This window comes from Microcaecilia unicolor, chromosome 1 (assembly GCF_901765095.1).
Source record: "Microcaecilia unicolor chromosome 1, aMicUni1.1, whole genome shotgun sequence".
Classification (NCBI taxonomy): domain Eukaryota; kingdom Metazoa; phylum Chordata; class Amphibia; order Gymnophiona; family Siphonopidae; genus Microcaecilia; species Microcaecilia unicolor.
Window position 1 is genome coordinate 212277327 of NC_044031.1, and position 24630 is coordinate 212301956.

Below are 24630 nucleotides of genomic sequence, written 5' to 3' on the forward strand. Positions count from 1 at the left end.
AGGGCCTCCACGAGCAGATAGGCTCGAAGGCTGAGTGTGCTGGTGCCGGTCGGGTCTTGTACTGATGGATCGGGGACCTGGCCTTTCAAAAAGACAGCAAGGAAATGGGAGCGGTGAGATGGACTCAGGAGGTAAAAAAAAAAAAAAAAAAAAGGTGCTGGTACACCATACCGGCTCGTACTGGCACAAAAAAATCACTGGCAAGAACAGACCTTGTTGTGTCAGAACATACAGCCGATGACCTAAATGTAACAGCTAACATATTGAAAAAGCCAGAAGACACAAAAACCAAATCTGTCATGGACTCTGTAGAACAATAAGGATACCTGAGCTTTGTTTCTACATATCTTATGTAGAGCAAATCTGTATATGGCTTGGGTGATGGAACAGAAGGCGGCACACTGCATTTTCTACAGTTGCAAAAAGGTCTATTATCAGTAGGCCCCAGTGGTTGAAGAGCTGTTGAGGTGTTTTCAGGTCTATATCCCAGTCATGAGGCTCCTCTGATCCTATTCTCACCTACTTAACACTATCTCTCCTACTGTCATCCCATCAATCTTTCACTGCCTACTGCGACTGTTCCTGATAAGTACATAAGTACATAAGTAGTGCCATACTGGGAAAGACCAAAGGTCCATCTAGCCCAGCATCCTGTCACCGACAGTGGCCAATCCAGGTCAAGGGCACCTGGCACGCTCCCCAAACGTAAAAACATTCCAGACAAGTTATACCTAAAAATGCGGAATTTTTCCAAGTCCATTTAATAGCGGTCTATGGACTTGTCCTTTAGGAATCTATCTAACCCCTTTTTAAACTCCGTCAAGCTAACCGCCCGTACCACGTTCTCCGGCAACGAATTCCAGAGTCTAATTACACGTTGGGTGAAGAAAACTTTTCTCCGATTCGTTTTAAATTTACCACACTGTAGCTTCAACTCATGCCCTCTAGTCCTAGTATTTTTGGATAGCGTGAACAGTCGCTTCACATCCACCCGATCCATTCCACTCATTATTTTATACACTTCTATCATATCTCCCCTCAGTCGTCTCTTCTCCAAGCTGAAAAGCCCTAGCCTTCTCAGCCTCTCTTCGTAGGAAAGTCGTCCCATCCCCACTATCATTTTCGTCGCCCTTCGCTGTACCTTTTCTAATTCTACTATATCTTTTTTGAGATACGGAGACCAGTACTGAACACAATACTCCAGGTGCGGTCGCACCATGGAGCGATACAACGGCATTATAACATCCGCACACCTGGACTCCATACCCTTCCTAATAACACCCAACATTCTATTCGCTTTCCTAGCCGCAGCAGCACACTGAGCAGAAGGTTTCAGCGTATCATCGACGACGACACCCAGATCCCTTTCTTGATCCGTAACTCCTAACGCGGAACCTTGCAAGACGTAGCTATAATTCGGGTTCCTCTTACCCACATGCATCACTTTGCACTTGTCAACATTGAACTTCATCTGCCACTTGCACGCCCATTCTCCCAGTCTCGCAAGGTCCTCCTGTAATCGTTCACATTCCTCCTGCGACTTGACGACCCTGAATAATTTTGTGTCATCGGCGAATTTAATTACCTCACTAGTTATTCCCATCTCTAGGTCATTTATAAATACATTAAAAAGCAACGGACCCAGCACAGACCCCTGCGGGACCCCACTAACTACCCTCCTCCACTGAGAATACTGGCCACGCAATCCTACTCTCTGCTTCCTATCTTTCAACCAGTTCTTAATCCATAATAATACCCTACCTCCGATTCCATGACTCTGCAATTTCTTCAGGAGTCTTTCGTGCGGCACTTTGTCAAACGCCTTCTGAAAATCCAGATATACAATATCAACCGGCTCCCCATTGTCCACATGTTTGCTTACCCCCTCAAAAAAATGCATTAGATTGGTGAGGCAAGACTTCCCTTCACTAAATCCGTGCTGACTTTGTCTCATCAGTCCATGTTTTTGTATATGCTCTGCAATTTTATTCTTAATAATAGCCTCCACCATCTTGCCCGGCACCGACGTCAGACTCACCGGTCTATAATTTCCCGGATCTCCTCTGGAACCCTTCTTAAAAATCGGAGTAACATTGGCTACCCTCCAGTCTTCCGGTACTACACTCGATTTTAGGGACAGATTGCATATTTCTAACAGTAGCTCCGCAAGTTCATTTTTTAGTTCTATTAATACTCTGGGATGAATACCATCAGGTCCCGGTGATTTACTACTCTTCAGCTTGCTGAACTGACCCATTACATCCTCCAAGGTTACAGAGAATTTGTTTAGTTTCTCCGACTCCCCCGCTTCAAATATTCTTTCCGGCACCGGTGTCCCCCCCAAATCCTCCTCGGTGAAGACCGAAGCAAAGAATTCATTTAATTTCTCCGCTACGGCTTTGTCCTCCTTGATCGCCCCTTTAACACCATTTTCGTCCAGCGGCCCAACCGACTCTTTGGCCGGTTTCCTGCTTTTAATGTATCTAAAAAAATTTTTACTATGTATTTTTGCTTCCAACGCTAATTTCTTCTCAAAGTCCTTTTTTGCCCTCCTTATCTCCGCTTTGCATTTGGCTTGGCATTCCTTATGATCTATCCTGTTACTTTCAGTTGGTTCTCTTCTCCACTTTCTGAAGGATTGTTTTTTGGCTCTAATGATTTCCTTTATCTTACTGTTTAGCCACGCCGGCTGACGTTTAGTCTTTTTTCCCTTTTTTCTAATACGTGGAATATATTTGTCCTGAACCTCCAGGATGGTGTTTTTAAACAGCATCCACGCCTGATGCAAGTTTTTTACTCTGCGAGCTGCTCCTTTCAGTCTTTTTTTCACCATTTTTCTCATTTTGTCGTAATCACCTTTTCTATAGTTAAACGCTAGCGTACTTGATTTCCTAGTTTCACTTCCTTCAATGCCAATATCAAAACCGATCATATTATGATCACTGTTATCAAGCGGCCCTCGTATCGTTACCCCCTGCACTAGATCATGAGCACCACTAAGGACTAAGTCTAGTATTTTTCCTTCTCTTGTCGGCTCCTGAACTAGCTGTTCCATGAAGCTGTCCTTGATTTCATCAAGAAATCTTATGTCCCTTGCGTGTACAGATGTTACATTAACCCAGTCTATATGCGGGTAATTGAAATCCCCCATTATTATTGTGTTGCCCAGTTTGTTTGCGTCCCTGATTTCCTTTAACATTTCCGCATCCGTCTGTTCGTCCTGGCCAGGCGGACGGTAGTACACTCCTATCACTATCCTTTTCCCCTTTGCACATGGAATTTCAATCCACAGTGATTCCAAGGAGTGTTTTGTTTCCTGCAGAATTTTCAATCTATTTGATTCAAGGCTCTCATTAATATACAATGCTACCCCTCCACCAATCCGATTCACCCTATCACTATGATATAATTTGTACCCCGGTATGACAGTGTCCCACTGGTTATCCTCCTTCCACCAGGTCTCAGAGATGCCTATTATATCTAATTTTTCATTTAGTGCAATATATTCCAACTCCCCCATCTTATTTCTTAGGCTCCTGGCATTCCTTCAAACATGCCATAGTCACACCACTCCTTAAAAAACTTTCATTGGACCCTACCTGTCCTTCCAACTATCGCTCCATCTCCCTCCTCCCTTTCCTATCCAAGATACTTGAACGTGCTGTTCACCGCCGTTGCCTTGACTTTCTTTCATCTCAAGCTATTCTGGATCCACTCCAATCTGGCTTTCGTCCCCTTCATTCAACTGAAACAGTGCTTGCTAAAGTCTCCAATGATCTTTTCCTGGCCAGATCCAAAGGTCTCTATTCTATCCTCATCCTTCTGAATATATCTGCTGCTTTTGACACTGTTGATCACAGCCTACTCCTTGATACGCTGTCCTCACTTGGATTTCAGGGCTCTGTTCTTTCCTGGTTTTCTTCTTATCTCTCCCAGCGTACCTTTAGTGTATACTCTAGTGGACCCTCCTCTACTTCTATCCCACTGTCTGTTGGTGTACCTCAGGGATCTGTCCTGGGACCTCTTCTTTTCTACATCTATACTTCTTCCTTTGGTACTCTGATCTCATTCCATGGTTTTCAGTATCATCTTTATGCTGATGACTCCCAGATCTACCTCTCCACACCAGAAATCTCAGCCGAAATGCAGGCCAAAGTATCAGCCTGCCTGTCTGACATTGCTGCCTGGATGTCTCAGTGCCATCTGAAACTAAACATGGCCAAGACTGAGCTTCTCATCTTTCCCCCTAAACCAACCTCTCCTCCTCCCCCATTCTCTATTTCTGTGGATAACACTCTCATCCTTCCTGTCTCATTAGCTCGTAACCTTGGGGTCATCTTCGACTCCTCTCTCTCCTTCTCTGCACATATTCAGCAGACTACTAAAATCTGTCGTTTCTTTCTCTATAATATCAGCAAAATTCGCCCTTTCCTTTCTGAGCACACTACCAGAACCCTCATCCACACTCTTATCACCTCTCACTTAGACTATTGCAACTTGCTTCTCACAGGTCTCCCACTTAGCCATCTCTCTCCTCTTCAATCTGTTCAAAATTCTGCTGCACAACTAATATTCCACCAGTGTCATTATGCTCATATTAGCCCTCTCCTCAAGTCACTTCACTGGCTTCCTATCCGTTTCCACATTCAGTTCAAACTCCTCTTATTGACCTGTAAGTGCATTCACTCTGCAGCTCCTCAGTACCTCTCCATTCTCATCTCTCCCTACATTCCTCCCCGGGAACTCCATTCACTGGGTAAATCTCTCTTATCTGCACCCTTCTCCTCCACTGCTAACTCCAGACTCTGTTACTTTCATCTTGCTGCACCATATGCCTGGAATAGACTTCCTGAGCCGGTACATCAAGCTCCATCTCTGGCCGTCTTCAAATCTAAGCTAAAAGTCCACCTTCTTGATGCTGCTTTTAACTCCTAATCCTTATTCACTTGTTCAGAACCCTTATTTTATCATCCTCACTTTAATATTCCCTTATCTCTTGTTTGTTCTGTTTGTCTGTCCTAATTAGAATTTAAGCTCTGTGAAGCAGGGACCGTCTCTTCATGTTCAAGCGTACAGAGCTGTGTACGTCTAGTAGCGCTTTAGAAATTATAAGTAGTAGTAGTAGTCAAGTTTGCAACTTAGGACATCTGCTATCTGATTGCTTTGGCCTGGAGGATAAACAGCCTGAAGGGTGGTATATTTTTTAGAGTTGAACCTTCTTGTTTGTTTACTTAAAACATCACCATCTGACTGTCCATTCTGACAAGAACCTCATAAGCTCGAATCCAACATGAGAAGGTTTGGATGACATTGTAAATGACCTTGAGCTATATAACACTGATGTGGAGTCTTGTTTGTGATGATTCCAGAGACTTTGTATTTCTCCTCAACTGTGTCTGGAGACATTAGTGGTTAAAACCAGGTTTGATTGTGGGGTATGAAATGAACAACCCTTTAAGTAGGTTTGGCCTCTTAGGGGTCCTTTTACAAAGCTACGGTAGGGATACTTTGACAATGGTGCATGGCAAATCAGCACTACATTGCCCGGTAGTAGTGCCAATGTATGATGTGCAGCATTTCCGGCACTCAAAAAAAATTTTTTTTTTAGTGCTGTACACTGCCCGGTTACCACAAGATTAGAACAGGAGCCTTTACCGTCTCCTAAATAGGAGACGGTAAGGGCTCCCCTAGGAAATGGCCATGTGGAAACTGCTTAGCGTACCGAACAGCTATTTCTGTTTTTAAAAAAAAAATCTTTTTACCTGCTGCAGTAAAAGGGAGCCTTCGCATGTGGCAAACCCATGTGCCAACGCCACCGTAGGGGTCCTTTTACTGCAGCTTGGTAAATGGGCCCCTTAATGACTTTGAGGATTGCAAACTATTCTAATTCTTTAAAAAAAAGTAAAAAAAAAAAAAAAAAAGGAGGTTCCTCAAAGGTAACCAGCCTTAAGAAACTCTTATCTTGGAAGTTTCATGTCTCAATCCAGCTCGCCTTTGAAGTTTTCCCTGTCTTTGATAACACTCCATTTTTCTTAGCTCTTTCTGTCTTTCCATGCCAAATTGTTGAGTGTGTGGACCATCAGTGAGTAGAAGATAACCAGAGAATCAATAATAAGGAACACTTATTATAAGCCTAGTTTTAAAGAAAATTAAATCAAGAAGGTACTTGGTTGAATAGCAATTGCTCAAGTGTTAGAGATATCCTTTGGTAACAGTAGAAGTCCATAAAAATTCCCCTGCCTTGATCAGTTTACTTCCTTGGCTGATAACCTGGTCGGAGAATTCTGTAGAGAGACAATATCACTTGGCTGTCTATTCTAGGTTTTAGGGCATTTAAGCACTAATAATTTCTTCAGTGGCTATTGTGCTGTTCTGTCTGCTTCAGAGGAATCTCCATTGATCCCCTTTGGTGAACACTTTGATATTTCTTCTGCTAATGTATGAATACAAAAAAGGTAACCTTAAGTACTCCTACCTCTCAACTCGAAGGCAATAGATGTTTGTTTCTGTAGAGACATTTTCCTTTTAAATTGTTTCCCTCAGCTTGGTCTATGGCCTTTCCTAAGTGTAGCAAGCATTCATGGCTCTTCATCATAGATTCTATGTGCGTTTTCATTCTCTTCTTGAGAGTCACTACCCCTGACATCCCTAGCGGTCTATGGGTATTTTTTTGTACTTATGGCCAACAACTATCAGGCACCATCTATCACTAGATATCTCTCTTTAATTTTCTTATACCAACTGGACAGCTGATGTACAGTTTTGGTACGGTACCAGTGCAACTCATTTCTGCACTCCTAATTTATCACAGCATGGTTAAACTGTGTGAATCAGCTTTGGAAGAGATTTTGGAAATACTTGGAGAAGTTCAAGTCCCTCCCACCTTCTTCTGCTTACCCCTGGTGGGGGGGGGGGGGGTCTATCGTGGGTCAGCTGCTCCTTAACCTTCATATGAACATTAACTAAGAAAGTTCTCAAATGACTAGCAGTTTCATTTATACTCTGCAGCATGGATCAGCTCCTGAGGCATGAGAATCTCTGGCACCGGAGTGCCAGGCTAGGCATAGCAAAATTGCCACAGCTTGGCATTTCAGGTAAGGCAATGCACTAGGGAGCAGAAAGCGAAGATACTTACCTGTAGCAGGTATTCTCTGAGGACAGCAGGCTGATTGTTCTCACATGTGGGTCGCCATCTGTGTCGGCCCAGGAATTGTACGGCATTTTGAAAGCAAAATATTACAAAAGTTTTGTCAGAGTCTCCTGGTGCGCATGTAGCGCGCACCACACATTGATTTCCCGTCCGTCGTGTGAGTGCGTTCCCTCAGTTAAATCAAAAAGCATAAAGAAAAGCAAATAACTCCAAAGGGGAGGTGGGCGGGTTTGTGAGAACAATCAGCCTGCTGTACTCGGAGAATACCTGCTACAGGTAAGTATCTTCGCGTTCTCCGAGGACAAGCAGGCTGCTTGTTCTCGTATGTGGAGTATCCCTAGCAACCAAGCTCACTCAAAAAATGAACATTGGTCAATTGGGCCTCACAACGGCAAAGACACAACTTAGATTGACCTGAAACCATAAACAACTAACTGAGAGTGCAGCCTGAAACAAAACAAAAATGGGTCTAGGGGGGGTGGAGTTGGATTCTAAACCCCAAACAGATTCTGCAGCACAGACTGCCCAAACCGACTATCACGTCGGGTATCCTGCTGAAGGCAGTAGTGAGATGTGAATGTGTGGACTAATGACCACGTTGCAGCCTTGCAAATCTCTTCAATGGAGGCTGACTTTAAGTGAGCCACTGACACAGCCATGGCTCTAACATTATGAGCCGTGACATGGCCCTCTAGAGTCAGCCCAGCTTGGGCATAAATGAAGGAAATGCAATCTGCTAGCCAATTGGAGATTGTGCGTTTTCCGATGGCGACTCCCCTCCTGTTGGGATTGAAAGAAACAAACAACTGGGCAGACTGTCTGAAGGGCTTTGTCAGCTCCACATAAAAGGCCAATGCTCTCTTGCAGTCCAAGATATGCAAACTGCTTTCGCCAGGGCGGGTATGTGGACGGGGAAAAAATTTGGCAAGACAATTGACTGGTTCAGATGGAACTCCCACACCACCTTCAGCAGGAACTTAGGGTGCGTGCGGACGACTACTCCGTTGTGATGAAACTTGATGTAAGGTGCATGCCCTACCAAGGCCTGAAGCTCACTGACCCTACGAGCTGAAGTAACAGCCACCAAGAAAATGACCTTCCAGGTCAAGTACTTCAGATGGCAGGTATTCAGTGGCTCAAAAGGAGCTTTCATCAGCTGGGTGAGAACGACGTTGAGATCCCATGACACTGGTGGAGGTTTGACAGGGGGCTTTGACAAAAGCAAACCTCTCATGAAGCGAACCTCTCATGAAGCGAACAACCAAAGGCTGTCCAGAGATAGGCTTACCCTCTACACGGCGATGATAGTAACTAATCGCACTAAGGTGAACCCTTACTGAGTTGGTTTTGAGGCCAGACTCTGATAAGTGTAGAAGGTATTCAAGTAGGGTCTGTGTAGGACACAAAAGAGGATCTAGGGCCTTGCTGTCACACCAGACGGCAAACCTCTTCCATTTGAAAGAGTAACACCTTTTCTGGAAGCAAGCAAGACTTGGGAGACACCCTCTGAAAAACCCAAGGAGGCAAATTCTAAGCTCTCAACATCCAGGCCCTGAGAGCCAGAGACTGGAGGTTGGGATGTAGAAGCGACCCCTCATTCTGGGTGATGAGGGTTGGAAAACATTCCAATCTCCACGGTTCCTCTGAGGACAACTCCAGAAGAAGAGGGAATCAAATCTGAAGCGGCCATAAGGGTGCAATTAGGATCATGGTTCCACAGTCCTGCTTGAGTTTCAGCAAAGTCTTCCCTACTAGAGGTATGGGAGGATACGCATACAGAAGGAGAAAAGTATCTGATGCTAATCTGTCATGGCCCTGAAGCCTGGAACAGAACTGAGGGACCTTGTGATTGATCTGAGTGGCAAAAAGATCCACCGAGGGGGTCTTGTGGACTATGCCCATGTTCAGTGACCACTCATGAGGTTGCATTATCCTGCTCAACCTGTCGGCCAGACTGTTGTTGATGCCTGCCAGATCAGTGGCTTGGAGAAACATGCCGTGACAGCGAGCCCAAGGCCACATCTGGACAGCTTCCTAACACAGAGGGCGAGATCCGGTGCCCCCTGCTTGTTGGTGTACTACATGGCAGCCTGATTTTCTGTCTGAATTAAAATGATTTGGTTGGACAGCCGATCTCTGAAAGCCTTTAGAGCGTTCCAGATCACTCTTAATTCCAGGAGGTTAATCTGCAGACCCTTTTCCTGAAAGTGCCAGGCTCCCTGAGTGTGGAGCCCATCTATATGAGCCCTGCAGCCCAGGAGAGATGCACCCGTCTTCAGCACTTTTCATGGCTGAGGAAATGGTCACCCAATGGTCAAAATTGGATCGAATCGTCCACCACTGAAGAGAATTCTGAAATTCGGTGAACAGTTGAATTACATCCTCTATATCCCCCGCAGCTTGAAACCACTGGGAAGCTAGGGTCAATTGAGCTGACCTCATATGTAGACGTGCCATAGGAGTTACATGAACTGTGGAGGCTATGTGCCCCAGGAGCCTCAACCTGCCGAGTCATGATCTGATGAGACGCTCGAACCATGGACACCAGGGACAGAAGGTTGTTCGCCCTTGCCTCGGGAAGATAAGCTTGAGCTGTCTGAGTGTCCAGCAGAGTTCCAATGAATTCCAATTTTTGGACTGGGGTGAGATGGGACTTGGGATAATTGATTACGAACCCCAGTAGCTCCAGCACCCGAATAGTCATTCGTATGGACTCCAGAGCACCTTCCTTGGAGGTGCTCTTCACCAGCCAATCATCGAGATAAGGAAAAACATGCACGCCCAGCCTGCGTAGCGACGCTGCGACTACAGCTAGGCATTTTGTAAACACTCTGGGTGCAGACGCCAGGCCAAAAGGCAGTACACAGTACTGAAAGTACTGTGTTCCCAGCCGAAATCGAAGATACTTCCTGTGAGCTGGAAATATCGAGATGTGTGCGTAAGCATCCTTTAAGTCCAGAGAGCATAGCCAATCGTTTTCCTGAATCATGGCAAGAAGGGTGCCCAGGGAAACCATCCTGAACTTTTCTTGGACTAGAAATTTGTTCAGGGCCCTTAGGTCTAGGATGGGATGCATCCCCCCTGTTTTCTTTTGCACAAGTACCTGGAATAGAATCCCAGCCCTTCTTCCCCTGGTGGAACGGGTTCGACCGCTTGGGCCAGTAGAAGGGCAGAGAGTTCCTCTGCAAGTACCTGCTTGTGCTGGGAGCTGTAGGACTGAGCTCCCGGTGGGCAATTTGGAGGCTTGGATTCTAGATTGAGGGTGTATCCTAACCGGACAATCTGAAGAATCCACCAGTCAGAGGTTATAAGAGGCCACCTTTGGTGAAAAAACATTAACCTCCCCCCAACCAGCAAGTCATCCGGGACGGGCACACTTACTGAGGCTAGGCTGAACTGGAGCCAGTCAAAAGCCCGTCCCTTGCTTTTGCTGGGGAGCCGCAGTGGCCTTAGGCACACGCTGTTGACGAGAACGAGCGCGCTGGGTCTGAGCCTGGACAGGCTGCCGAGAAGCAGGAGTGTACCTATGCCTAGCAAAGGGAGCACTCCTCTTCCCTCCAAAAAACCTCCTAGATGAGGAGGAAGTAGCAGAAGACGCCCGGCGGGAGAGAGAATCCATAGCATCATTGTGCTTCTTGATCTGGTCAACAAGATCCTCTACTTTCTCACCAAAAAGGTTATCCCCCCAGCAAGGAGCATCCGCCATCCACTGCTGGACCAAATGATCTAGGTCAGAGACATGCAGCCATGAGAGTCTGCGCATCACGATACCTTGGGCAGTGATCCTGGATGCTACATTAAAAGTGTCGAATGTACCCCTTGTCAGGAGTTTACGATACGCCTTCTGCTGCCTGACCACCTGGTGAAAAGGCTCGGCCTGCTCCAGAAGGAGTGCATCAACCAAGCTGGACAGTTGCCTCATCTGGAGGGGACATCACCACAGGTGAAGGGCCAGATGCCGCTGCACAGATGGTATGGAAGGCGCAATCACCCCCAACACCTAAGCAGACTGGCGCAGCAATCCTCCCAGAAGTTCTGGAAGCAGGGCCCTGATGCGTTCGTCGAGAGCCGCCATCAGACAAGGCTGCGGGGTCGGTAAAGGAGCCGGTGGCAGAATCTGTCAAAGGTCAGGAGCAGGTACCAGGCTGCCAGAAGACCGACGCATCAGCACCTCCTGAATAGAGGGGAGGTGATCCTCTCGGTGCTGACGCTTCTCGGGTGCTGATCCCCTCGATGCCCCGGAACTCCCGGCACCGTGTGTCGAAGGAGAACGATGACGGTGCTTCTTCTCCTTTGCACGTCATCGAGACTCCTGGTACCAATGAGGAGGACGTGGAATCCTCACGCCTCCTAGGAGCCGGGTCCGACGAAGGGCAGTCCCGGGGGGCCTGCATAGCAGGAGGTCTTGAGGCAGATGGAGACCCACTCGATGCCTCACTGCTCCCAGCGCGAACAGGTGTTTCAGCAGCCATTACCTATGCTCTTGACGTCGATGCGTCCCTCGGTCGAGGTACCAATGTCGATGTCGAAAGACCGGACCGAGCCCCAAAAAGCTTTTCTAATTGGGCTTCTCGAAATGCTTGGGTCCGTTTCTTCATACGAAGACACAGACTGCAAGCGGCAGAGCTATGGTCTGGCACTGGATACACCAGACGTGGGTATCGGTACCTGAGATGGTCCGGTTGCACCGTTTGAACCGCTGGGTGTCTTCGATGACACAGAAGGAAAAACGGCTTCGGCGAAATCAAAAGACGCGATTGTGCCTGTTAAAAGAAAAAAGGCACAAAAATAAGGGAAAAACCCGACCTTAAACCTCGAAAACAAAGGAAACTTTTAAAAGGTGGACAAAAGTAAAGGAAACTATGGGAACCTTTTTTTTTTTTTAAACTGTAGAATTGAAAATAAAATAAAGAAAAATAAGGCAAAAAGCCAAAAAACTGTTGAAGACTCTTTCCTGGGCCTGAAAGGAGCGCAGAAAAACTCTACCGCACCTCAACGTGGAGAAAAGAAAACTGAGGGAACGCGCTCCCGCGACGGGCGGGGAAATCAGTCCGCGCTGCACGAATGCCAGAAGACTCTGGCAAAACTTTTTTTATATTTTGCTTGCAAAATGCCGTCCGATTCCTGGGCTGATGCGGACATCGATCCACATGTGAGAACAAGCAGCATGCTTGTCCTCGGAGAAAACATTTTACACCCAATACCATTGTTGAGCTCTAAGCCTTCATGTCCGTGCACAATGTGGAATATTGGAATGGCCTGCTATCAGTAATGAAGCCTTTGTATATTAGTTCTTGACATTGTGTTGATATCAAAGCTGGAGAGTCTGGGTTACCGTCTGATTTGTGCATTTAATTTTCAGTTCCACAAGGACATCCATATAGCTACTGCTTGTCATCAGGGCTTGCTTAGACTCCAAGCAACTACAACAGTCATCCAGAGAACAGATTACAGGCTCTACAACTCCTTGCTTGTAAGCACCTTACTGAGACTACTTCAAACTCATTTCCCTCTTGCAGAGTTTGGTACAGCATACCTCCTTTAACCTTCCATCTCTGTTTCCTGGTGCAAGATCTGAGACACATGGTCAGAACACTATAGGTCTGTTGTGGTTCAGCCCTGGTCAGGCCCATTGAGAGATGGTATATCAGATTGAATCTCGGGATGCATCATGTCAGTCCATCCTGTTAATTTCTTTACCCCCTCTATGAGTTTTCAGCTAGTCCCTGGATTTGGTCCAGGCATCCTAGTATCTAAGGGAATATGATTACTTGCTGCCTTTCCCTCCATGGGCTATTGCCAAAAGCACGCTACATGGAACTCCTTTTAAGGTTTCCTCCTTTCTTTGACCTTCTAATACAAGTATGCGCTATATTCAACCTCCTTCAGCATCTGAACACAAGTCTCTCATGGGAAGCTATATAGACCATAACTCTTGCCCTAAAGGACAATTTCCCTAACAACTGCCCTAACCTGCTTGTCCTTAGACAGCTATGACTCTGGTGGTGTATTGACTATTGTATTTTGCAATTAATACACTGGATTATGTTCCCTGCATTAGACTGCTTGCTCTGTAGCAATGAAAGGCAAACCAGGTTCCACATGATGTCCTAAGTTTCCTAGCAATTCCTCTTCTATGCTTGGGTTTTTCTATAGCTGTATGAACCCTTTCATCTGGTTCTTTCTTTGGGATTAATTCTTGCAATAGTTTTTTTGAGTGTTGAATTCTCACTTTTAAGGCATTTATCAATATAAGTTAACTTCATCTTCAAGTTTTCCTTCATTCTGCTCTTCCCCCCACATGGAAGTCTAGAATTTTCTTGGACTTCTCTCATGCTTTTTAATCCTCTTGTTTCTAGTAGGGTTTTCTCTCTCTCTCTATTGTATCAGGTTGCATTTAGTTCCTGGTGAATCGGTTCAGCTGCCTTTCTTCTATCTCTGTTTCGACTATCCAGGAGTATCAGATCATCTAATACTAATTATTTCTTTTCACCAGTCTATTGGCTTCTGAAAGCATGTGACAGGTGCAGCTTCCATTTTTATTGCCAAGCTGAGAATTGGGTAGAAGTCACTTCCATTCATAAGCTAATTGCATCCCATCTATATTATCTCCAGCCTTTTCCCCTTGGGTTAGGTCTTATTTGGCCATGGATTTGGATTCCCACCCTATCTGGGAACTGCTTTACTATAGACCTGGACTAGCCTGGTATGGACACTATTGGGCTCATTTTCGAAACAGAAGGGCACCCATCTTTCGATACAAAGCCGATTTTGGGTGCCCTCAACTGCTTTCCGTCACAGGGACGACCAAAGTTCCTGGGGGCATGTCGGAAGCATAGCGAAGGTGGGATTGGGGCATGCTTAACACATGGGCGTCGTTGGCCGATAATGGAAAAAAGAAGGGCGTCCCTGAGGAACACGTGGCCAACTTTACATGTTTTTTTTTTTTTACGACCAAGCCACAAAAATGTGCCCTAAATGACCAGATGACCACCGGAGGGAATTGGGGATGACCTAAACCTACTCCCCCAGTGGTCACTAACCCCCTCCCACCCTAAAAAACCTTTTTTAAATATTTTTTTCCAGCCTCTATGCCAGCCTCAAATGTCATACCCAGCTCCATGACAGCAGTATGCAGGTCCCTGGAGCAGTTTTAGTGGGTACTGCAGTGCACTTCAGGCAGGCGGACCCAGGCCCATCTGTTAAACTGTAGTGGTAAACGTGAGCCCTTCAAAACCCACTACAACCCCATTGTACCCACATCTAGGTGTCCCCCTTCATCCCTAAGGGCCATGGTAGTGGTGTACAGTTGTGGGGAGTGGGTTTGGGGGGGGGGGGGGGGGCTCAGCACATAACATAAGGGAGCTTTGCACCTGGGAGCTTTTTCTGAAGTCTACTGCAGTGCCCCTTAGGGGTGTCCTGGCATGTCAGGGGGACCAGTGCACTACAAATGCTGGCTCCTCCCATGACCAAATGGCTTGGATTTGGTCGTTTCTGAGATGAGTGTACTCGGTTTCCATTATGGCCGAACATCAGGGTCGACCATCTTTAAGGTCGACCATCTATAAGTTCGACCATCTATAAGTTCGACCTAAATTTCAAGATTTGGGCGTCCCTGACCGTATTATCGAAACGAAAGATAAACGCCCATCTTGTTTCAATAATACGGGTTTCCCCACCCCTTCGCTGGGATGTCCTGCAAGAACATCCTCAGGAAAACTTGGGTGCCCCTTTTGATTATGCCCTTCCACGTGCCTTTGTAAAATAGGCTCTAAGAACCTAAAGATAACAAGCTAAAATTATCCAGTTATGTTGCTTGTTCAGCACTCTAAGAATCTAAAGTTCTTTAATTTACCTGGCTGCATCTTTCTCCTTTGCTTTCTGTACATCTTTTGGTCCTAATAATTCAATCCAGTGTTGAACAGCATTTTTTCTTGATAAAGCAAGTACAAGAACTGGTCCACTATAAAAAGGAAAAATACTTTATGATAAAAACGTTGACATACAGCACCTGGGTAAACACAATTAGAGGGACATATCTAGGGGTTTTAATTCAAACTTCTGGAATAGCGAGAAAATTAAATACCACTTTTATAACAAAATTATGTTTTAGTATAGAACTCATATTCAGATTTATCTGGTCAACCTTGGGAGTTAAGTGGATAAAACTTTAACTTTAAAAACTGAGTACTGCTATCTGGCTAAATTTCAACCAAACTGTTGTCTGATTGTAACCAGTTATGTAAGGAGGAGTCAGGTGCATTGTGGCCTGTGGCTATAAGCTACTTCAATAAGGCTGGTATTCAGCAATTTCTAGTTAAGTTCAACCAATTAATTCTAGATGAAAAAATATCTGCCCTAAAATTAGCCAGATAAATTATCTAGTTAACTTCAAATGGATATTTTAAAAAGCCCAGACTTAACAGGGTATCTTTAAAAAAATATTTGATCTTATACACTTTTCCCATATTTTTAAGTAGAGAGGTGCGGTAGCCGTGTTAGTCCACTCTTAAAGGTTATCAATAGAAATCAAACAAAATCAAACATGGAAAAGAAAATAAGATGATACCTTTTTTATTGGACATAACTTAATACATTTCTTGATTAGCTTTCGAAGGTTGTCCTTCTTCGTCAGATCGGAAATAAGCAAATGTGGTAGCAGATAGTATATATAAGAGAAACATCAAAGCATTACTTTGACAGTCTGACAGAGTGGGAGGGTGGGGGTATGCATGGGGACATCAAAGCCATATTTTTAAAATTCTATTACCATATTTGCCTTGAGCAACTCCTCTGAGAAAGTAGTCCAGGTATTCATTCCTTTTTCCTCACAAAAAGTGTTTTCTGATGTTGTTCTGACTCAACCCCTTTGGAGCTTCATATTGTGACCCTTTGGTTCTAGCACTTCCTTTGCACTGAAATTAGTTTGTTTCTTGAGTGAGCCTGCCCTACCTGCCTCCATTGTCTCAAGTAGCACCAGCAAGCTAATCAGTTTTCTGATGATGTTCTCAGTTCCAGGGATGGGGTCATTACAATTTAAAGTACTTTAAAAAGTAAAAGTACTGGCTTCAAAAGCAGTGAAGTAAAAGTAAAAAGTCTTAATTAAAAAAAAAAACAAGTAAAAATAATAAAGTATATCCTCTTAAAACTACTTTTAATTACAAAGTAAAAAGTATTCTAAACAAGTTGGACATGTAATTGGATAGCTGTACAGATAACAAATGAATATAATATTTGACTGGAACTGTGATGAGCACCATTGATTGTTCCTTTGAAATGCTGAGTATTTAAGGGTGCACAGTCCCCTTAAGGAGTGAATCACATAGAACTACATTGTTTCTCTGTCACCATCCGACATAACCCACAGGTTCCAGACTGGTCTGGTAAGACTAAAGGAAAGAAAATCATCAGCCATAGGTGGGATCATTCAAAATTAGAGTCTGAATAAACACTTCCCCATGAGTCCGGGAACTTCTCTCCTCCACCCTTCTCACACCTTCCTTCATCCACCCCAAGGAGCTTTAATAAGACAAGGGCTGGTACGATGTCAAAAGGTTGACGCTATCCCCCCGGTGCACCCACCATATTGGTGCTCCAAAACAAACTATCAGCTACTGTATATCCAGGTTGTCATTGTTCATTGTTATTTTATCTCAGTTATAGTTAGAAACATATCAGCTTGTGCAGTATACGGATGTACACAGAGGAAGTATCACAACGGAATAGCCTTTCATCAATTAGAGTAGTAATTTGGGGTCACATGATGCCTTGCTGAGAGAGCGGGTGTCTGTGGAAAGAGGTCCCGAAATTCAATCCCCAAAACTTGCCGCTAAAGACTTTTTAAAAGTTAAATCATCAAAGGGTTTCCAAAGGCAAAGGAATCGGGAGTCTCAAAATCGTGCTAGGTGGACTATATTGGAGAGGTGATGGCATCTAAATCACAACGCCGAGAGAAGGAGAAAGCACAGCAAGGCAAATCAAAGATGGCTGCCAGAGGAGACCCTGGAGCTTCAACCGTTAGCTCCGTATGTGTGGCAGAGATAGTATCAAAAGTGGTCACGGATAAGTTAGACATTGTTGACGGAAGACTGGAGGCGCTGCGGGGTGAATTTTCAGCATATTGCCAGCGAGTATCTGATTTGGAAGACCAGGTGCAGAAGCTAACCGCATCGAACCTAACTTTCCAGTCAAAGATTAAATCACTGGAGAACAAGATTGATGATATTGATAGCCGATCGAGAAGAGGGAATCTACGCCTGATGGGCTTACCAGAGTCTGTCCCCGAGCCAGATTTGAGGAAATTTCTGGAATCCTGGTTAGTCTCTGAATTACACCTGCAGTTATCAATGGGGCCTCTGCGTGTGGAGTGGGCCCACAGACTAGGGCCTAGGAGGTCAGCAGAACTTAGACCATGAGTGGTTATCTTCAAAATACTGAATTATGAACACAAAGCGGAGATTCTGAGGGCCATTACAGCTAAGGGCCCACTAAAATATGAGAGTAAATTGATTCTGTGTTTTCATGACTTCTCTGCAAGAGTATCGAATTTAAGGTGCACCTATGGGTGTGCTCAGAACTGCATAAACACCACGTTCAATTCGCCTTGCTATACCTGGCGAGACTAAAACTTTACATAGATGGTAAATCTCAACTTTTCGAGTCACCGGCATGAGCTCTGCTAGTGGTGTAGTGGAAAGAACAGCGGAGGATGGACCGTGAGGGTTGATAATAGTGAATCTGTCTGGGCCTTCTCTGAACCAAACTCCTGAACCTAAGTCCTGAGGCCTAGAGACGTTTGCCTGTTCTTAAAAATCATTCTCCTTTGTCTGACCGTGAAATAAGCAACTGACAGGCTGGCTGCTGCAGCTTGCAAAAAGAGGAACCAAAAGCTAAGAGGTGCCAGTTAGAGGCATTGGACAGAATGTGTGCAGGAGCTCCCTGCAAGCTATCAGAGTGCGTAGGTGATGGAAATATGAGATAACAGGATTGCTGGTGTAATGGACTGTGAAGCAAGGTAGTAAACAAAGTTATCAGGAGTAGGCTTCTGGAGACCACCCTAATTAATCTTGATCAGTTTTTGTAGAAAAGCAGAAGTTAAAAGGGGCGGGGATAATTTGATGCATGCCGCATGCCATAGACACAATGTTATAGTTTTGGTATATAAGTGAATGTATATCCTAGATCAATGGAGAAAGTACCCTCCCAATGAGAAAAAGCCTTAGACAGTACTGACATTGCCTGTCTGTATTTTTAATTTGGTAAGTCAATAAAACTATTTTTCTCATATCCACTGTTGTCAAGTTTGTTTCTCCCTAACTTTGGGGAGTGCATGGAGCACCTCTGGGTTAGACAGAACAAATAAATAAACAGGGTAGAAGTTGGAGCGATGAAGAGTTGTATTATTTGGGTTATGGGCCCCCAGTGATCAGTGAAGCTGAACACTTGGACTGTTAATTGAATCAGGGGAAGTAGAGAGGGGAGGCTCCCTTGGATGAGCTTTGATATGCAGTGGATTTTTTTTTTGTGGTTTGTGTGTGGAATGATTGGGGTGCAATGGGAGGGTCTGAAGGCTGCGTGTTAAGACTGAACAAGTTTGGGAAACAAGATGAAGGTATTAGAGAACGAGGGCATTTGTCTTTTTCGGGAGAGGTAATGTTGCTCTAAAGGGGTATTATCTTTAAACATGTTATAATTATTTTACATTCCTATCCTTGCATTCCCATTTGCATTAGCAATACTTCCTCAGATGATGTATACACTTGCTCTCGAAGGAAGAAGGAGGTGGAGGGATAAGGGGACAATGGATGGTTGATGGGGCTACATATGGACAATGTTAATTATATTGCATTTGTGCTGGCAAGGATTGCTTTCTAAAAGATGCTGCGTTATGTATATGCAATATGTGGTCAGTTCTGTCTTCGAGGACTGCATGTGTTAACTGATATGTACGTGTATATATACTGTGTTTCCCCGAAAATAAGACACTGTCTTATATTAATTTTTGCCCCCCAAAATGCGCTAGATTTTAAGGGGATGTCTTATTTTTCGGGGAAACATCGGGGTTGGCCCGCCCGCCCCTCCATCGCTCCACGCAACTAACCTTAAACGCCTCCTTTCACCTTCGCAGCAAGCAGCTGCAGGGCAGGTCACTCCTTCCTTCCGTGTCCCGTGCTCGCCTGACGTAACGTCCGCGAGGGCGGGGCACGAAAGGAAGGAGAGGTCTGCCCTGCTGCTGCTTGCTGCAAAGGTGAAAGGGAGGGTTTAAGGTTAGTTCCGGAGCGACGGAGGGGGGGCCCGGCAACCTTGGGGGGGGGGGGCGCCTGGGGGTGGCCTTGTCCAGCTCTCGGCGGCCCTGCTTTCAAACAAAAATTTGCTAGGTCTTACTTTTGGGGGAGGCCTTATATCTACCAATTCAGGAAAACCTCTACTAGGTCTTATTTTCGGGGGATGTCTTACTTTCGGGGAAACAGGGTATATGGATATAGATCTATGTACTATAATATATAGTTTGGGGGGGGGGGGTTTGTATGTGTGTGTGGTATGAATGGGGTGCAGTGGGAGGGCCTAATGGCTGTGTATTAAGATTGAACAAGTTTAAAATACATGACGAAGGTATTAGAAAAATGAAGGCATTTATCCCTTTCAGGAGAAGTAATATTGTTCTAAAAAAGGGGGGTTATCGTAAATATGTTATAATTATTTTTGTTCCTTCTTTGTGTTCCCAATTACATTAACAATATTACATCAGATGCAGTACTCTGCTCTCGAGGGAGGGAGGAGGGGGAGGGTTTGAGGGGACAATGGATGATTGAAGGGGAAACATATGGACAATGTTAACTATACTGCATTTGTGCTAGTGATGGCTGCTTCCTGAAAGATGCTGCTTTATTCATATGCATTTTGCGGTCAGTTCTTTGTTTAAGGACTACATGTGTAAGCCGATATGTATGCGTAGATATATGGGTATAGATTTATATAGCATAATATATACTTTTTTTTTTAGTCATCAGAAGCAAGTCTGTTCATAGTGATGGTTGCCATTATTGCAGTGGAATAGGGAGCAGTTGGGAGATGGGGGGGAGGGGGGGAAGGATTTCCACAATGACCTCAGTTCAGTTGTTATTGGACACAGTGGGAGGTGGGGGGATTAGCTGAAGTTTGTTTTTTTAAGGAATGGGGGTTTACAGTAGTAGGGAGGGAGGGGGAGTTTCAGGGGTGTGATTTTGTTATTGAAGGAACTTCAGAGTCTGGGGTTTTGTTTGGGGGTTTTAATTATGGGGAGATCTTTCTCTGCTGGAGGCGAGGTGCATGCAGTAAACACATTTTTGAGGATTGGTGATTGGAGGGCTGCTGGCTGGGACAGCCCTTTGATCAGATTACATTAGCTTAGATGTTGGTTCTTTTTTCATAAACTAAGTGATAATGATTAAATTGGTTTCCTGGAATGTAAACGGGGAAACATCACCCGTCACAAGGCAGAAAATATTGCAAGCTCTGAATCGTCAGGGGACAGACATTGCCTTTTTGCAAGAAACCCACCTTTCTGCGGTGGAACACCTGAAGTTCAGATGCTGGTGGGTGGGTAAAGTGATTGAAACTCCGGCAGTTTACCGTAAGGCTGGCTTCCTGGTTCTTGTGCAGAGGGGGCTGGATGTAGTGATACAGCAATCTTGGAGGGACCCTAAGGGGAGATTTTAACTGATTAGGGCTCTGGTGAATAAAAGACCAATGCTGCTATGCAATGTGTATGGCCCTAATGTATATGAGCAAAGTTGGATTCGAGCTATTATTCAGAAGGTGGCAGGGATGGAGGACATGCCCATTTTTATGGGAGGTGACTTCAATATGGTTCATGACCCTGCGTTAGATAAATCTCAAGGAACCATAAAGGATAAAGGGAATCCTTCCAAGGGCATCCTGGTGCTCTGCTCAGATCTCTTAGATGTTTGGAGAGCATTGTATCCATTGGATCGGGACTATACACATCTGTCTCATGCGCACGGAACACAGTCTAGAATTGACTATTGGCTTCTTTCAGAGGCGCTCTTCTCGTCTGTGAGAGATGCTGGCAAAGGGCCGTATGGTGTATCGGATCATGCTAATGTGTGGTGTTCTCTGGACTTGGGGGGGGTTGAGAGACAAACAATATCACTGGCAATTTCCACCACAGTTACACTGGGATCAAACTTTTTGGGAGCATTTGCTACATAAGTGGGAGGAGTACCAACTACATATTGAGGGTCATATTCATCAACCAGTGATTTTTTGGAAAGCAGCTAAGGCAGTGCTCAGAGGGGAAATTATAGCTTATTTTTCCTTTAAAAGAAAATCTAGAGATAGAAAAATCTTGAGATTAGAAAAACAGGTGCTAAATGTTCAAAAAGTGTAAGGGGAGCACCCGACATCGCAATCAAGAAGCTCCCATTTAGCGCTTCAGACAACTCTGACCGAGCTTCTTCATGATAGAGCAGTGAAATCTGTGAAATTTTATAAATATCAATTGTATATAAATGGGAATAAATCAGGGAAACTACTATCCCATCTGATTAAACAACAAGGAGGATCTCGTATTATAGCCCAGGTGGATAAAGGAGATGGAGTCCGAGTGAGATCTGATTGGAAAATAGTGGAGGTTTTCCAACAGTACTTTCAAAAATGATATGCTCGTCCATTAGAAACGCCTCTGGAGGGTGAAATATATTTATATAGTTTGGATTTACCATGCCTAAAAGAAAGAGATCTAGGTAAACTTAATGCACCCATAACAGAGAACGAGGTAGCCCTGGCGGTGCAGCAGAGTGCCCTCCTCAAAGCGCCAGGTCCGGATGGATTCAGAGCAGAATTTTATAAACTCTTATGTCCTACTGTTATTCCTGTTTTGAAGTCTTTTTTTTACTCAGATTGCAACTTTGGGGGACCTCCTGCAACCTCTCCAGTTGGCTAACATGCTAGTGATGTTGAAACCAGGGAGGAAGTCTGAGAATCCGTCATCATACAGACTTATTTCACTTCTAAATGTAGAGGCAAAACTGTTTGCGAAGATTTTGGCCAATCGGATGGCCCAGGTGCTTCCCTCCTTGATTACGGAGCCTCAAGTGGGGTTTGTCATAATTTGCGCCAGCTTATTTCCTTGGAACAGGTAGAAAGTAGCCAAACCTTCTCTGCTAGTCAGTTTTGATGCAGAGAAGGCGTTTGATCATGTTGATTGGGGGTTCCTTTTTGTCACCTTACGTCACTATGGGTTTAAGGGTTTTTTTCCTGGATGCTGTTGGTACACTTTATTCAGCTCCTAAGGCACAGATGCAGGTGGAGTGACCTCTTCGGTTTTTGGGATACATCGTGGTACCCGACAAGGATGTCCCCTCTTTCCAATGCTTTTTATTCTGTCACTAGACCCTTTGATTCGGGATGTTCTGAGTAATAGGAACATTCAAGGAGTTCGAATAGGCTCTCATGAATTTAAAATTTCGGTATTCGCGGATGACCTTTTGGAGCATGTTGTTGAACCCCAGGCATCTTTGCAGGCATTGATGGAGAGCTTTATGGAGTATGGCGATTTTTCAGGTTTTAGGTTGAATATGGATAAGTCTCTAGCGTTACCTAAAATGGCGTCCATTCAAGAGAACTGGAATGGTCCTTTTCCCTTGAAATGGGAATCTACTTCTTTCCGTTATTTGGGTATTCAGTTACCTTTTAAGACATCTATGAATTTACCTTTGCTGTTGGAGCATACCAGAGTGAACCTGGATAAGTGGATGCATTTTCCTTTGTCGATTCATGGAAGAATTCAACTTTTTAATATGGTATCATTTCCTAAATGGTTATATATTCTGCAATTATTACCTCTTAAAGTGCTGAAAAGGGACTTGAACACTTTGCAGAAGCTCTTATCTCAAGTTTGTTAGGCAGGGAGGAAGCCGAAAATGGCCTTTAACTATCTAATTGGATCCTTAAAATATGGGGGATTGTGTCTTCCACACATGCAACTTTATAATTATGCTTGTCTACTCCGCCACCTTGATGATTGGGTGCTTGGGGAGCGGAATTGTACACCCCGGAAATACGAAGCAGCCTATTATTTTCCGTGGCATGTTAATTCGATCTTACATTGTGCAAGGAAGAGCTGCACTGATATGCATCGGAGTGTGACTGTTTGCTCGATGAGACAGGTGTGGCGATATCTGGTGCCATTGTTGGAACAGCCGCCAGAGGTTTCTGATCAGCTTCCAGGTTATCAATAGAAATCAAACAAAATAAAACATGGAAAAGAAAATAAGATGATACCTTTTTTATTGGACATAACTTAATACATTTCTTGATTAGCTTTCGAAGGTTGCCCTTCTTTGTCAGATCGGAAATAAGCAAATGTGGTAGCAGATAGTTCCAACACAGACGGAAAAAGAAAAGGGCACGTTTCCGTGTAACACAGCCAGCTGCAAACTATGCCAAAACATTTCACAAGACCCCACAGTCATTCACAAAGGAAAAATATTCAACATAAAGGACTATTTTACATGCTCATCTTCCAATGTGGTATATATCATTCAGTGTAAAAAATGTACAAAGGATGCTAATTTGGAGAAACAGGCCAGAGTCTTAAGACAAGATTCAATCTGCACAGACATCACTGAAAATAGCCGGTGCCAGTAAGCCCCCACCCCTGTGGGCCAACACTTCACAAGACAGAACACTACACCAAGTGATTTAAGAATACTGAAAGGTAATTTTAAAACAATACAGGAATGTAAGACCTTTGAATAAGAATGATTGAATATTTTGACACACAACAAAACAGGACTTAATAAGGATCTGGGTTTCTACTCATTATAAACCATAAAGCTGTATTTCTCTGTTTATTTCTCTATTACCCTCCTCTCACCTACCAACACCCATTCTGTTAGAATATCAATTAAATGCTTTGATGTCCCCATGCATACTCCCACCCTCCCACTCGGTCAGACTGGTCAAGTAATGCTTTGATGTTTTCTCTGATATATACTATCTGCTACCACATTTGCTTATTTCCGATCTGACGAAGAAGGGCAACCTTCGAAAGCTAATCAAGAAATGTATTAGGTTATGTCCAATAAAAAAGGTATTATCTTATTTTCTTTTCCATGTTTTATTTTGATTTCTATTGATAACCTTTAAGAGTGGACTAACACGGCTACCACACCTCTCTACTTAAGATGATCAACTTCCAGTAACAGGGAATTTACGATTTTCTCCGGGTCAAGATGGTGCTAGTTTTCAGCGTTGGGCAACAAAAGGGGATTACTTTGCTACAACATGTCTTAGATAAGGTAGGCTGCTCTCTTGGGGTCTTTTACAACAAAGAGGAGTGGCTGAAACTAAAGGTTTTTTGGCTTATTGCCAATTACAACATTATATTCGTTCCCTAGATATATCCGCTTTATCTCCGTCTTTAGGTGATATCTTGCAGATCTTTTTTGATAAACTTAGAGATGGTGGATTGACAG

General features: G+C 44.3%; 1 protein-coding gene across 1 annotated transcript in view; it reads right to left on the minus strand.

The window, feature by feature from the left end:
• The window catches only part of NME8 (NME/NM23 family member 8), a 405852-nt gene that overhangs the window by 117382 nt on the left and 263840 nt on the right, over positions 1–24630 (minus strand). The window contains exon 14 of the mRNA XM_030207906.1: positions 15006–15113. Within this exon, the coding sequence (XP_030063766.1) occupies positions 15006–15113 (108 nt within the window). The remainder of the gene's footprint in view (positions 1–15005; positions 15114–24630) is intronic.